This window comes from Bidens hawaiensis, unplaced genomic scaffold (genome assembly GCF_021521415.1).
Source record: "Bidens hawaiensis isolate Kalapana, Puna unplaced genomic scaffold, B.hawaiensis_p1.1 tig00019656_1, whole genome shotgun sequence".
NCBI lineage: Eukaryota > Viridiplantae > Streptophyta > Magnoliopsida > Asterales > Asteraceae > Bidens > Bidens hawaiensis.
This window is the reverse complement of record NW_027492980.1, coordinates 41,202-57,455: the sequence shown is the minus strand read 5'-3', so window position 1 is coordinate 57,455 and position 16,254 is coordinate 41,202. Positions and strand designations below refer to the sequence as shown.

Here is a 16,254-nt window from a genome sequence, read left to right as displayed (position 1 = left end):
TCATGGGGGAGCATTGTGTGGTGATCACACGCCTAGGAGAACGGTGAAGGGCGTGGAAAAGTTGACCTTTTTCTTTTCTAGTTTACTTCCCCCTTCCCCCTTCTACGAAAACAATTTTTTAAAATTTAGTATCCGAAAAGAAGTAAGTTTTTTTTCTTTTCAAAATCATTGTAAGCACAAAAGATAACTTTGTATTTTATCACACTTACAACCCTACATAAAATAAAGTTCTCTGTAACATATTCATCCTCAAAATTCATGAACTCAAACCCAAACCAACACTTATTTACACAACTATTAGATGATGATGGAAAAAAAAAGAAAAAAAAAAACCCTTCAAACCCAATCCCAAACCAATTTCAGCCAAACTCATGTTTCATATGTCGCCCTTCTTGAAACATGGCTGGTCCAACTATTATTAGCCATGCGAACCGAGCCTATCTTCAAAGGGTTTGTTTTTTATCCAACCGCAAGTCCAGTTTTTAACAACGTTACTAGGATTCAGCACACTGAAATTAAGATACTAGAGTACCGTAAATATGTAAGGTTTGTATCAAATACAAATGATTTTTATCGTGAAAAGTGTACAAATAAGTAGAGTAATTATGTTAACACTAATTATTATTACACTATAATACTATTTATAACATAATTACTCAAATTGAAAACTATAATTACTCTAGTTATCTGTATGTTTAGTAAATTAGTTTTATTTGTATTGAATCACATCCTATATATGTATCATAAATAAGAAACTCTTAAATAACATATTAATAAATAATAAATTCATAATATTCTAATAAAATTGAAGGTAGTCCATATAATTCTGTTGAAAATACTTGCATGATCCAATTATACCTCTTGTTTGTTGATACAATCTTATTTCTTTCAATCTCCCTAAAATCTCTCATCTTTCTCTTTCCAAAAAATCTTGTCCTTTGTACATGCCCTCAGGAACCCATTTGATCATCTTCAATCATATTATTTCTCTGCCCACCAAAACCACCCATCGTTAAATCTCCACGTACCGGTGGGTCAGCCTCCGTCATTGTCATGACGGCGGCTCAAGCCCGTCTAACCTTCCGCCTTCATCTCATCGTCTTCGTCTCGTTGATCCCTCACATACACATGACCATGGAGAACGAAACCCTTCTCGAGTTAAAGCACTCCCTTAGGAATGGCGAAAAGTTAACCACGTGGGACCCCTCAACCGCCCCATGCACGGGCAATGAGCCGAATTGGGAAGGCATCCTTTGCATGAACGACACCGTGTTTGGCATTCGGCTTGAGGGGAAAGAGCTTGGTGGGAACATTGATACAAGAATAATAATGAATCTACCATCTTTGATAACCATAAGCTTTCAGAACAATAGTTTAGAAGGTGAGTTTCCTATGTTTAAGAGGTTACGTAGGTTGAGAAGTATATTCTTGACGGCAAACAAGTTTTCTAGAGAGATTCCAATGGATGCATTTTATGGGATGAGGAGGCTCAAGAAGCTTTACTTGGCTAATAATGATTTCAAAGGCCAAATTCCTGCTTCGTTAACCTCGTTACCTAAGCTTCGAGATTTGATGCTTGAGAATAATCGGTTTGAAGGTGTGATTCCGACGTTTGTGAGAGATAATTTGACGTTTGTAAACTTTGCCAACAATCGTCTGCGTGGTCCCATCCCTAAACGGCTTCAGAATTTCCCCAAAAGCAAGTTTTCAGGTGTGTTCGACAGTTTTTCGATTGATGACCGTTATAAATAACTTGTGTGATGGAAATAGTAGAATAAAAAGTCAGTTGTTTTAAGCTAGCGGTCAATAATTACTTGAAACGTGTGCAAACAATATTTTCTTCGCATGCCAAGTTTTATGACTAGTAGGTAAAGTTGAAAAAAGGTCATGGATTTGAGTCATGAAAAGATCATCTTGCATAAATATAGGTTAAATATATGTACATCATACAAATTTTGGCACGCCACCCCAACCCTGCATGTGTGGGACCTTCGTGTACCAGGTTTACCCTTTTTATTGCATGCACGCCTTTGGGTGTACATATGATTACAAATAATTTCCTTAATTGTGTTGATCATGATATCTTTTCGTTTCCTAAATGTAGGTAATGGCGAGCTTTGTGGACCACCGTTCGGACAATGCAAGGTGGAGATCCCCACCTCCACCATCGTCATGATAGCGCTGGTGATTGTTGCAGCATTAGCCGCGATTACCTTGGCTTTTGTTATCCTACAACTATTTAGACCATCTTCAATACCCTACAAGAAGGGAGCCTCATCCGACCATGACCAAATGGAGCAAGGTCGTGGCAAAGCAGCCACCATAGACGCCGAAACAAATCTGTCTCTAAAGTTGGCTTTTATGAAAGATGAGGACGAAACTTTTGATTTGGCGGACTTGTTGAAGGCGTCTGCGGTGGTCCTAGGAGGCGGGGTGTTTGGCTCGAGTTATAAGACCACTCTTACCCGCCACAAAATTCTAGTTGTAAAGAGGTACAGTCAAATGAATAATGTGACAACAGATGAGTTTTACAAGCATATGAAAAAGCTAGGCAAGTTGGAACACGAGAATTTGGTCCCGCTTATTGCATTCTACTATCGAAAGGAAGAGAAACTGTTTATAGCCGACTATGTCAAAAATATCAGCTTAGCGGTTCATCTTCATGGTATGCTAGCTTTCTGAACATGATCATTAGAAGTCGCGGTTAGGTGGGTTGGGTAACACGTCAAAACATATTCAGGTTACTTTGAAACTACTTATAAATTGCTAGTGTTTATGATTTCTATACTGAAATCGACATACATAGACAGAAAAGGTTATGCACTTAATCATAATCGTATAAATTGCAATTTAACGAGTTGATTGTTATAAAAATGTCTCAGGAAGCCGGTCAGAAGTAAAGCAAAGGTTAGATTGGCCTACTCGGTTAAAAATAGTGAAGGGTGTAGCGAGAGGGCTTTTACACCTTTACAATGAGCTTCCTAGTCTAATCACCCCTCATGGTCACTTAAAGTCGTCAAACGTTTTATTGAATCAAGAGTTTGATTCACTTCTCACAGACTACGGGCTAGTTCCCATAACCAACCAAGAACACGCAAGAGATGTCATGATTGCCTTTAAATCACCTGAGTTCAGGAACCATGGGCGCATCACAAAGAAGACGGATGTATGGAGTCTAGGGGTGTTGATTCTAGAGATCATGACCGGGAGATTCCCTGCAAACACTTTCCACTATAGCAGAGGCGGTGACTTAGAGTTAACAAACTTCCTAGACTCCATAACGAAAGAGGACGTGACGATTGACATGTTTGATAAAGAAATAGATGGGTTCGAAAAGCATAATGAGGGGGAGATGTTGAAGTTATTGTATATAGGGTTGAGTTGTTGCGAACCAGACGTAGAAAAGAGGTGGGACATTAAAGAAGTAGTCGATAGAATTGAGGAGGTAAGAGAAAAGAGTACTAACGACAATGACAGTGATTAACGCGTCTAAATCAAACAAATGTCGTGTTTGTGCATCCATCACTATTAAGTGTGGTGATCCTCCATGGTTTTAGATGGCAATGTTTGATGAATCTAAAGGGTATCTATCTTCCATGGAGTTTCGAGGTCCAAATTGAAAGGCTAATTAGTTCCTATGTTCTTGTTTCTTTGGCCTTTCAAAAGGAGTTACCTCCGTTAGGGTGAGCGATTTCAGAAAGGCTTGTTTGATTTGTAGAATCCTAGAGGGTTGTTCGATTTCCTTGAAATATGATACGTGAAAGGGTTGTTTGATTTGTAGAATTCGTTACGACATGATACAAATACAATGAAATCCATTCCATGTCCAAAGTTAAACAAACTTAAATGTTCGAATTATTTTTTGTACAACTAGAACTACCATAAATACCCAAGTGAACCTTCATAAGATGGATATCAACCATTCATACTGATTTTGATGTTCCAGACCTAAGTCACACATGAATATCAAGGTCGATTGATTTACGATTATGTTTTGTTCTTTATTTAAAATTTTGTTTGAAACATTTTTTCCTAGTTAGTGTTGACATCGTCAAATCAAGTTGTATTCACGTCGGTTCTTAGCCACAACGCGCAATTTTTTATTTGTCGTGTTTTGTTTTTGTTTTAGATATGTTAATTGTTTGTATGTGAGCGTAGATGAACTTATTTTTGGCTTTAGCTTCTGGGTGCCGTATCCCGATGCTAACCGAATTCACGTAGGTTTGCCACCGCAACCCACGCCGTTTTTATTATGCTAATTTGTTGTATTTGAGCATAACAAACTTATGTTTAGGTAGCTCCAGTACCGTAACCCGATACCAACCAAATCCAATTTGACTTGCAATCCTGCCGCACGGGCTGATAAGCCAACAACTCCAATACAGTAGCCCGATACAATGTGCCAGGTATGCCTACCTAGTTATAATTAATTATATATAACTATTGACCGATAGTAACATTTTTATTGTATCTAGTACTAAAATTTTAATTATTTGCTGTCGTCGCATTAATTTAATACTTGTTCTAACATTAACATCAACTATCATTAGGATAACAAATCATGCCACATTATAAAACTTTAGGTAGGTTGTAAACCTGAACACGGCCTATAAATCTATATATTTTGTTTGTTGTCAAAAGACATCAATTCTATCTCGTACACACTTTAAATCGCGTAAACCTTTTACCAAAATGGATCAAAGAATTGCCCACAATGAGAACATACAAAATTTTTACTGCAATCAAAAATTATTTTTTAACAGTAAGAATCAACTAGTAATATCATTACACTGCACCAAGGCACATATCTTTATGCAAGATAGATTTTATTGTTGAACTAAAGTATGATTATGATATTCATCTAATCAATCTCATGACATCATAATTAACTCAAGTCAATTAACCTTAGACCAACTGAGGCAAGGCTAAGCCAAATTAAATGATCACCGGCTTACACGATTTGGAGTTTGGAGTGTCTCAACAGCAGCTAACGGATTTACTTGATACGAGAATGCAAGTTGCCACAAATCGATGACGGTTTTCTTCACAAATTGAGCCTGCCCCTTAAGAATACTGAAATAAAATATATATTTTCATCACACATCATTAGCTAGCAAGGAAGGGAGTCAAACGGGTCAATATGCATAAAACCTTCTAGATCCTTTTGTTCAAAATTTTTATAATCATTGTTGGTATAATTCAAATCTTGTTATCGTATTTGAAACACAAATTTGTATTATAACTCCACTTAATAGATTGTTATTTGCATGTCGTGTGTACGCATTTACTATTAAAAAAAATCTAATATTGAACATAAATTATATGAAGAATATGTTTTTGGAAGAAAAAGCCTCCGGGTCAGCTAAACCAGGCCCGATTGATCCATTATAACACGCACCAAAAAAACTAGGGTAGTAAACGAGCCCAAGACACTCGAATCAAGCCGATCTTAAACAAGCTTGAGCCAAAAAAAAAAATAAGCTTGTTTATTGTTTAATAAACGAGCTCGAGCCCAAGCTTCACTTATCTAGCTCAAGCTGGTTCTTGAGCTTAAGCGAAATTAATACTTAAATTATATTTTGAATATATTAAATATACAATTTTTATTTAATATATCAAAAATGTATTTTTATAAGCATTGTCATTACGTATAAAATTACAATAAAAATAACTAGATAATTTATATTATGTTGAACCAAAGTATATATAAAAATTAATTACAAATGTATATAAATTATTGATATAAACTAAACAAGCCGAGCTCAACTTGATAAACTATTAACGAGCCCAGCTTGACTTCTCGAAATACAGCTCAAAATGAGCCAAGCTCGAGCCTAGACAAGCTCTGGCTCGTTTTACCACTAAAGTTAATTAGTTAAATGTATGAGAGTTTGTGAAAGCTACTAACTTTACCTTGTTATTGTATATTTCTTCCTCCGCATATAATAATATACGAAAAGCAATAAAGCGGTCAGCACGATGCTTCCATTCGACACTGCAAACCGAACACCTCCGATCTTTAAATTAAGTTTTCTAAACCACCAAAAAGTAGAAACGTTTTGACACGAATATCTTAAAATTGCTTTTTTTGCAGCAGCATCCCCCCTGCCTTCCTTTTTGAGAGAAACAGAAGTTTCACTTCCATCTGTTAGCAATGCTGACGTGGACGCTTGAGATCCAGTGTCCTTGGAAGAGTTCATTGATTGTAAACGCCTTAAAAGTTCCTAGAACGGAAACCAAAACCAAATATCAAGAAACTGTAATTAATAAAAATATCGTAATAGAACATAAAATTCTGCAAAATGACCAACTAATATAATTAAATTTAGTTGGTAAAAATAAGTGTAAACCGGTTCATGTGAAACCGGTTCGGGTTTGAACCGGTTTGTGAAGTGGAAAACTTTAACCTATTGGAACCGGTTAGGGACGCTTTGAAACCGGTTTGAAAATACGGTTTTAATTAAATAATATAGGTATTTAATTAAATAATTTATATTTTTCAATAACTCACAGACGTTTGAACATAACAGATTTTATAATATAAAATGTTAATATTACAAAATTAAGTAAACATAGATTTTATAACTGCATTCAGATGTCATTTGAGTGTTTTTGAGAGATTAGCAAGCGTTTATTAGCTTTGAGAGATTAGCAAGCGTTTTTAGTTTTTAAAGACTAGAGAGCGTTTTTGAGTGTTGTTATCAAACCAACACCTTTATATACTAACAAACGGGGGCAAGACAGTAAAAAAAACCCGTCTAAACAGATAATTTTTCAAACGTTCAAAACCGGTTTCAAACTGGTTCCTAATCGGTTTCTGACAAAATATATTTAAACTTATCACACCTGTCGTGTATGCTCTGGTAATGCAGCTTTCTCAACCCAAGCAATCACATGATCCGTGCCTCTTAAAATACCCGTTTGAAGCGTTATATACGCCTCGACAACTTGAATATACACATCAACACCTAACACGAATCGACTGCTAACGTCTTTCAAGCTAGACTCATTTGTGTCTACACGTTCCTGAACATAATATTGTCCATTCACGTATTCCCACTTGCTCAAATATCCCTCAAGCGATTTTTGAGCACCGTGGGGGTCTTCTTGCATTTGAAAACAAGCCCTAAAAAAGTATATACCGGATCATGTTAAATATTTAGCTTATTATTTTAGTTATTTTTTTTCATAATCATAAACACATAACATACCCAGCAAGAAAAACTTGAACCGGGATTGCAACAAGTGAACCGTACAGACGCGTTAACTCATTTATTATTTCTAATGTCCTGTAAAACACAGAAAGCAATGTTGTTATACACATGTTAGTATTTAACAGCTGAGACTAAAGTTATAACATCAAGATAACTTTTTTGTTGAGAATTGTATAAAGTATAAACTCAAAACAATAAAAAATACCTCCCGAGTTCCTTAAAGGACTGCAAGAACACCATACCAGCTGACTCAAGCATATCATTCAGCTCATCTTCAACAACCTCATTACTGCAATCTTTGTCATGTAAACGATTGAGCACTCTTGAAGCTGATGACGACGCTTCTTCAAACATAGAGCAAACTAGGTAGCTGCGAATCATATGACGAACTATTTACATAAAATTATTGGCATTATAATATATAAACTTACAATTTGTATGTTTAACAGAACTTATTCTTGAATTATCATTCAATATAATGTCTCATATGAATAAATATTTCAAACAATTCACATAATTTTGTATCCAAAATTAAAACTCCTATCAGTTTTCAACAAGGCACCTAACATAATAACCTAATATACAAACTTATGATTTGTATGGAAAAGTATTAGGTTTAATCAAAAGATGTAATCTAACCTAAAGTATGTGTGTGTATTTGAATAAACATGAGAGTGAATTAGGGAAAGTAAATAATAATATACCTTTCAGCTAACTCAATTTCTTCCCAAATCAATCGATTAATTTCAACATCTATATCTATAATTGGTTGTTGATTAACAACAGATGTCTGGGTTTCAAACCCTAATTCATCCGCCATCATTGACGTGATGTGGTGGTTAACGATGAAATGTAACCAGTTGCTGGATGGGATATTATATTTTTAAAAGTAACATTTTACTTCATACTAATCAAATAACCTACAAGATAACATGGGCATTTCTAGAGGGTGTGCAACGGTTCATAACTGCGAGAACCGAACCGGAATCGAAACCGAAAATGAGTGAAAAATAGAACTGGACCGAAACCTATTATAGTAAACCGGTTCGGTTCCAGAACCACTAAAGCCGGTTCTTGGTAATCGGTTCTGGCTAGAACCAGTTCGATCATTTATTTATCAAATGAGTTATGCAAACTTTGCAAGCTGCAAAACAAGTTTATACAATTGTATGTCTTCTTTCACGGTAAAACTAATTTAGATTACAACATGAACATCTGTTATACTATTTATTAAAACCTAAGTGTTGAAGTTAAATAAATCATTAGCAACGATAGATTAATGGAATATCATATCGTTTTATATTAAATTACCTTGATAGCTTAAATCAAAATTGATCATGGTTGCTAGTTCTTGAACGAAAAGAAAAAAGATTTGAATTAAAAAATTATTGAATGGATGCCAGCTAATAAGTTACTCTATAAAAAATGAGGATTGGTAACTTTATTTAAAACGTTTTGAATATTCCGGTTCTCCGGTTCCAAGTCTAGAACCGCCGGCTTTACCCAGAACCGAACCGGGAACCGTTTAATGCAAATTCTGAGAACCGAGAACCGAATCGGTACACTCATCAGCGGTTCTAAGGCACTGGTTCGGTTCCGGTTCCTCAGTTCTGACGGTTCCGAACTGTTTTTTGCTCACCCCTAGGCATTTCAGGGTACCGGCGGGTACTGGCGACTTATACGAGTTATCTAAGATTTTAAACTATACTTGTTATACTGGTCGTATAGCTAGATCTTATACGACTCTATCTATACGGGTTGTATAAACCCTATACGACTCATAAAGGTCAAATGTGATTAGTGAGTCTATACGAGATAGTAAGCTTATACAACTCGTATAGGGGCTATACGACCCGTATAGACCGAAAAAGTTGTCACATTGTCCCCTCCGTACATCTGTCCGGCATGTGAGGGTTATACGAGTCATATAGCTCCTATATGAGCCGTATAGAGTTACTAACACATAATGGGGTGTTGTGTTTGAATATAACAACCCTTAAACAATAATCCAAATAACGGTCCACTTCGGTTTTATATGACCGGTTTTTTGCCATGGTGATACATGGATGTTTCAACAATTCAAGTTTAATATTGATTTTCGTTATTGATATAAATTATAATTACTCATTTATTTTTTTGAAAGGAATCCATGGTGATACATGAGCAAATTCAACTTCCTCCTATATACCCATTTCTTTGATTTTCCTAAAGATGTGTGGTTGAGTAATCCCAACTACTCGTTTTCGTTTATTCAAACTGGTTTTCACGATGTCGCTGTAAGATTTTCTCAACCCATTCTGATTTTTTAAAAATCTTTATTGTTGAAATTCCATTATTAAAATTCTGCTATTTAATTTAAGTCTTATTATTAAATTGATTTTTCCATTATAATTTCCACTATTCAGTTTGAATTTCCATTGTCCGTTTTAATTGTCATTACTAAATTAATATTCCATTATTTAATTAAATTCCTGGTGACCCATGGATAACTTGATTACCCATTTCATTTTATGACAATTTCATGATTCTTGTTGAAAACCTACGGTGGTTCGTAGGTGTCGCGCTAATCCATTTTCATATAATTTCGTTATTTAGTTAAAATTGGTGGTTTGTGGATATTTCAATGCTCTACCTCAATTTTATTATATATAATTTCGATTATCTTGTGAATTATGAATGTTTCGATTTCTAAATTTTTATGATGACTTCGCTAGTCGGTTGGAATAGTCATGGTGGTTCATACACTTCTAACCCCTCATTTTATTTTATATATTTCACAATCCATTTACATTTTTGCTATTAAGTGAATATTCGTTATTTATTTTTTTGAACTTCAATGAGAAAACACGGATAATTCAATATACTTATTTCGTTTTATTATTAACTATTTTGTGGAAATAGGAAAATCCCACGTATTTCATGGATACTAATTACCTACAACCTCAGTTATAAGCTATTTTGGTGATTGATTTTACGATCTATTTTTAAGTTTACCAACAATTTCATATGTTCACAACTTACCTCATCTCATAAGATTTACAAATTCTGTCACCGTAATATGTCCTCATCACCAACTCTAAACCATTAACGCCGCAACAATCGCAGCTACCAACCTCATGTATTTTCACAAAATTTCCTCCATCTCATTATTTTTTTGCTCTAAAGGATGTCTTCTTATCAAAACAACTGTTACCATCGCTTGGCCACCTGCATCACCAAATGAATATCCACTATGATCTCGAACCCACTCACCCAAATCCAAGTTATTAATGCTAACAACTAATCATCCTCAACTGTTACCCTAACCATATGTAACAATTCATCGCCTACAATAACTGATCCCATGAACTAATCTTTCTAGTCCCTCATTCGGTCACTCCTCTTGAACCATCAATAGAAACATCTCCGGCCCGCCAATGAAATTTCGAGACTCCATCTTGAGTTGTGATCCCCAAACTCTCCTTGATGCCATCACACTTTTACTACTTTCACCAAGAAACGTAAGAACTATGCCTTAACTATCACACCCCAACCTACGACGAAAATGTCAGGGTGCAAACTGATGGTTCACACCTCACAAGGTACTATCATACAAACATATATATGACAATATCTAATTAATTATTTATTAAAATCAAAAAGTTGCATCACAGTACACAAGTTCGAGTAAACTACCAAAACAATCCAAATTTAATCCAAGCATTTCAAAACAAAATAAATTAACGTAAATAATTTTTTTAATAATTTATTCTTAAGGTCTTGCTAGTTGTCTTTTCTCCTAGCTTCACACCAATTGATAACCTGCATATGCGTAGAAAATAACATAGTTTTGTCAACTCATGGTTGGGTGAGAAAATCACTAGATTTGTTACAATAGTAAATATAATAAAAAGCAAAACTATTATTGTGAATGTAAAACAATCAAACAATGAGCAAATAAAGGCGTCAGTTGACAAAGTCTCACAAACTATGGCTACTATGACAGTCGTACAATCATACTATAATGTGATTATGTTTGACCTCTTCGAATTACTATAATGTGATTATGTTGAAATGTGTTTGATAGTTTGAAAATATGATAAATGAATATGAGAAAACCATTTAAATAATAAAGTGTTAACTGTTTAAATAACTCGTGATAACCGTGTCTTTATAAGTGAATGATTTGTGTCGGATCATGAAAATTAAAATATTTTGAAATGAATAAGTCAAATCACAAAATTTTGTTTTAACTGAAATCGAGTAAATGAGTAAACGGATTTTCTTTGATGATTTGGGCTTCCCATGAGCCTTCTATGACATTTTATTTTCCCAACTTGTTAGTATACTAAAATAACTTTGTGAGTTAGAGCATTCCCAATGAGTTCTCTATCTCCATCTTTAAAATTTAACTAAAAAACATAATTTCTTTAATTTATATATCATCTTCTAATAACCTCCCCCAACTCATTCTTCATTACCATCTCTATATTCTTTTTTCTCTTTCTTTCATACTCCTAACTACTTTGTCTTATTATCATTTTAAATATAAATTGATTTATAATATATATTTATAGAATGATAGTTGGAAATGGAGTATTGTGGCAACACTCTAAATTTGGAGGCTTCCTATATCATTTCACTAAAATTTAGAGACGGAGTTTGGAGATAGAGAATGAGTTGGATTGATTATTTAGATGTTTTTCTAAATTTTAGAAATAAAGATGGGTATGGAGAACCACATTGGGAATACTCTTATGCTTCCCATGAGCTTTTCATGACATTTTATTGACCCAACTAAATAACATAACATCAATTTGTGAGTTGGCCCTTCCATGAGCGTTCAATGCCATTTTAAATGGCCCAACTAATTAACGAATTAACAAGACAATTGAGTTGGTGGCCCATGAGCGTTACATGACATTTTAACTTACCCAAATAAATAATGACTTAAAGAATTTAAATGTGATTAGTTGGAGCATACCATGAATCACCACATATGATTAGACTCCAACATAAATAGATGTATCAAAATAGGTTAATAAATGGATAGTTGGAGTGCCCATGGGTTTTCACATGAATTTTTCACCCAACTAAACATTTTTAAAATAACATAAATACAATATTTGGAATTTTTGAATTTAGCCACGAACCACCGTGAATTCAGTTTGTAAATAAGGAATGTAACCGTTTAACTAGTTACGTTGACCGCTTAAAGTTTCGATTGTATGACAATTGTTTCGCTTTGACCTATAAGCTCGAGTACCGTGGTCAAGTTATCCTCCAGGTAAGACATATCGTCTTACCTTGGGTTCTCGGAACCATTTTGCTAAGATCCAACTCACAATACTCTCCTCCTTCCAGTTACTACATGAACCTGTCATACTCTCATGCCTTAAGGTGTGGGAGTAAAAACAAAAACAAGGGAGTTCTTAGGGAATTTCCCCAAAATAAAACAATCTACTAATTTATTTAAAAAAAATCTTTTGAGAATCAGGCATAGTCTCGAGTTTGTGTGTGTATGTGTGATATACAATAAACAAATAAATAAATAAATAATTAATTAATTAAATAAATGAGTTGTAAACACATAATACATGTAAGGCAGTCAAGTAAGCATGTATGGGGTCTTAAGCATGTTACTAGGACATTTCTAACAACCTACCTTACAACCTTCGGCTCTGATACCAATCTGCCACACCCCAAGCTACGACGGAAATGTCGGGGTGCGAACTAATGTTCACAGCTCACAAGTTACTTTCATCCAAATATATATATATATATATATGACAATATCTAATTAACTATTTATTAAAATCAACAAGTTGCATCACAATACACAAATTCGGGTAAACTACTAAAACAATCCAAATTTAATCCAAGCATTTCAAAACAAAATAAATTAACGTAAATAATTTTTTACTAGTTTATTCTTAAGGTCTTGCTAGTTGTCTTTTCTCCTAGCTTCACACCAATTGATAACCTGCATATGCGTAGAAAATAACATAGTTTTATCAACTCCTGGTTGAGTGAAAAAATCACCAGATTTGTTACAATAGTAAATATAATAAAAAGCAAAACTATTATTGTGAATGCAAAACAATTAAACAATGAGAAAATAAAGGTGTCAGTTGACCAAGTCTCACGAACTATGGCTACTATGACAGTCGTATGATCATACTATAATGCGATTATGTTGGACCTCTCCGAATTGCTAGAATAAAGTAATCAAGTAACAATGAGTCATTTAATTGAATACACGCACAATGTATGACAGTTTGTTGGTGTGTCTAATATAATACATAAGTATTGTAAGTATGCATACGTCCCCAAAATATGTTTGAAAACAGTAAGCTAAAAAGGGGAATGATTTATCATCTTATCACTTAAACGAGATTAGAAAGTAATAAGAATAATGAGGAACCAAACTTTAATGCTCTGACTGAGATAATCCAAACAGACCTGAAACTTAGTGATAATAAACTAGAATTGAAACCGAGAACATAGCCGCTGGAATCAATCCAAACGGACATATAGAACTCCAGTTATGAGATTTTCAGTAAATAAGCGAACTGATACTAACCAAAATCCGAACAATGAATCGGGGGTCGGGTTTTGGTCAGTACACTCAAAATTTGATTTTGAACAAAAAAGTCTTATTGACCGAAAGCTAGTTCAGACCTAGAAGATAGATATATTGACAAGTCAATTAAACTTGACTAAAACACCCTTAACGGGTCGGGATCAAATTGACCACCGAAACTCCCTCAATAAGTGAAACTAATTGAGGGCTTTTGTTTATTGAATGAAAATCTATAAAATTACAAAAGACAACTTAACCAAACGAGAAGAGGAACTGTGAGGAAATTGAGGTCAAATATGTCTTGAACTTCAAAGTCAACAAATCTTGAACAAGCTTGTTAAATTAATGAAGATTAGGATGGTTGAAGGAGGGAATTCGTGGGAGAGAGCTTGATGACGGCTGAGACATGTGCTTTAGGTTTTAGGAGAAGTATTATGATGAATAATACAGAGGTTAGAGGGTTTAGTTAAGCACTTAATCAATTAAGGAAACCGAATAATGTAATTATGACAAAATCGGTTCATAAAACACAGACATTGATTCTTTTAGAAGGGGAAAATGAATATGGGCATATACCATGACTAAAGGGGTTTTCTTGAAGCTTAAAACACGAGATTTGGGTCGAAAATAAGCGATTCTGCATTAAACCCAAAGTTAAACAAAAAATCTGACCTGCTGGTACCTGGTCGCGCTACGCGGCCAGGTGAGACCATCCTCCCCGCTCGTCGCGGCGTGGGGGGGGGGTGTGACTTTCAGCTTTGGTCAATTTTGGTCCTTGATGTTTCAAAAATGCATTTAAGCCATTTTGAAGTGATTTTAAGGGTTTCTAAGGGTTATTTGACATAATTGAATGTTATGAAAATGTAGAATAATTTAAACCAAGTTAAATACCAACAAATACAAGTTTTTATTTAATTCAAAATACTCGAATTACGTTCCCGAATCGGGTAAACGAATACAAATTCAAATACGAAAGATCCGAAATGTTACATTAACGAACTCAAACCTTAACTCCTATCCCTTAAACTGAACCCAACAAAAATCCTTACATCGGGTCGTACCCTTTATGTAGTACCTACAAGTTTCACCATCTAGATACCTTACCATAACAACAATGCTCCAATCGCAGTGATTATGAACATATCATCACCCCATGTCGTGAACCCATGCGAACCCAACTTGACCCGTCTATGTCTCAAATCATTCCTCCATCTTTTACTCAACCCTTTACCCGATCATTTGTTTGAACTCGGTTAATCCTTAGACAACACTCAGATCTCAGATCTGATATCCGATTAACCTAAATACGGATCTAGTTCGTAATTACGTTTGATTCATATGTTATATGATGTATATCTATATTAGTTGTATGTATGTATGTGTGTTAATAATATTAGTATGAAGATCGAGAGAGAATTGGACAACAATTCGTTAATTGAAAACTCGAAACTTAAATTAACAGTGAACAGTGTTCACTATATATAGAAGATGGATCTAGTTCGTTAACATTCCCTAACGAACTAGAATCCACTTCGTTACATACAATAAATGAAATAAACTTAACGAATCACCCCCTGATTCGTTAAACATCCTTAACGAATCAGGAGGGATAATTACTTAGATCTAGTTCGCTAAACATCCTTAGCGAACTAGACTATACTTTAGCGAACTAACTTAATAACTTAATTATTTATTACATAAATAAATGACAAATACATTAACGATAAATACAAACACTCTAGACGCAAAACCGTGCACTAACAGACACCCCCTCGTCTTGAGCTCTTTGTCTTTACTTTACTTGAAGCGCTTGGACTGCCAATCTTTGCAGCTATGAATCCCGTTCTCATAACAAATACGCACAACGCGTTGGAATTGCATAGCCAGATCATAGTCTTCATTGCACTCGAACAGAATCTTCTTCTTGTGCAGCACGTCATTGTCAGTCTCGGTTAAATTCACCAACCACGTCCAGCCGCCAGAGTGCCGTGTTTGCATGTACGCGTTAGTGTTTGATGTGTCAATAATCAATCAGTGCCTACCGTCGGTTATCTCTAGTTATAGAAAAAATCGAACAACAGCTTAAGTACGAGAGTGTTTTTCCAGTCGGCGAACGAGTGTCTGAACAATGGTAGAAATTTGGAAAGGAAGATGATGGTAGGGATAATTATGTAAAAGCACATCTCACCTCGAGTACTTTTGTTCATGTCGCTTTACAGGTTTATTTTCTTTGTCAATTGTTTCTGCCCCATGCTTCTCTCTCTTCACCGTCCCTTTCATCTCTCTCTGTATTTTGTTTGAGAGATGGTCACTAGCTTCGTGGTTGACTTCTGGCGATGACCGACCATTTGCGATTGTGTAACTAGAAGGGGATGTTTTGTAGATGATGACGAGGTTTGCCATATCTAAATATCTAATGTATGTATTGCTCTTTCTCTGTTTTTTATTCAATTGAAGATATTTGATAAGGTTTAGTTG

The 16,254-nt window shown here is 34.9% G+C and overlaps 2 protein-coding genes across 2 annotated transcripts; one reads left to right on the top strand and one right to left on the bottom strand.

Moving 5' to 3' along the window:
* The first annotated feature begins 807 nt into the window (after nt 1-807).
* On the top strand, nt 808-3,729 carry LOC143558780 (pollen receptor-like kinase 4). The gene is made up of 3 exons (XM_077047545.1): nt 808-1,711; nt 2,105-2,665; nt 2,883-3,729. The coding sequence occupies exons 1-3, from the start codon at nt 1,054-1,056 to the stop codon at nt 3,482-3,484; spliced, it is 1,821 nt and encodes a 606-aa protein (XP_076903660.1). The 5' UTR covers nt 808-1,053; the 3' UTR covers nt 3,485-3,729.
* A 920-nt stretch (nt 3,730-4,649) lies between these two features.
* On the bottom strand, nt 4,650-8,089 carry LOC143558779 (protein APEM9-like). Its single transcript, XM_077047544.1, has 6 exons — nt 7,919-8,089; nt 7,420-7,584; nt 7,212-7,289; nt 6,847-7,126; nt 5,914-6,224; nt 4,650-5,073 (listed from the first exon to the last, which is right to left on the bottom strand). Exons 1-6 carry the CDS (start codon nt 8,035-8,037, stop codon nt 4,944-4,946), a joined length of 1,083 nt encoding a protein of 360 aa, XP_076903659.1. The 5' UTR covers nt 8,038-8,089; the 3' UTR covers nt 4,650-4,943.
* Nucleotides 8,090-16,254: the final 8,165 nt, after the last annotated feature.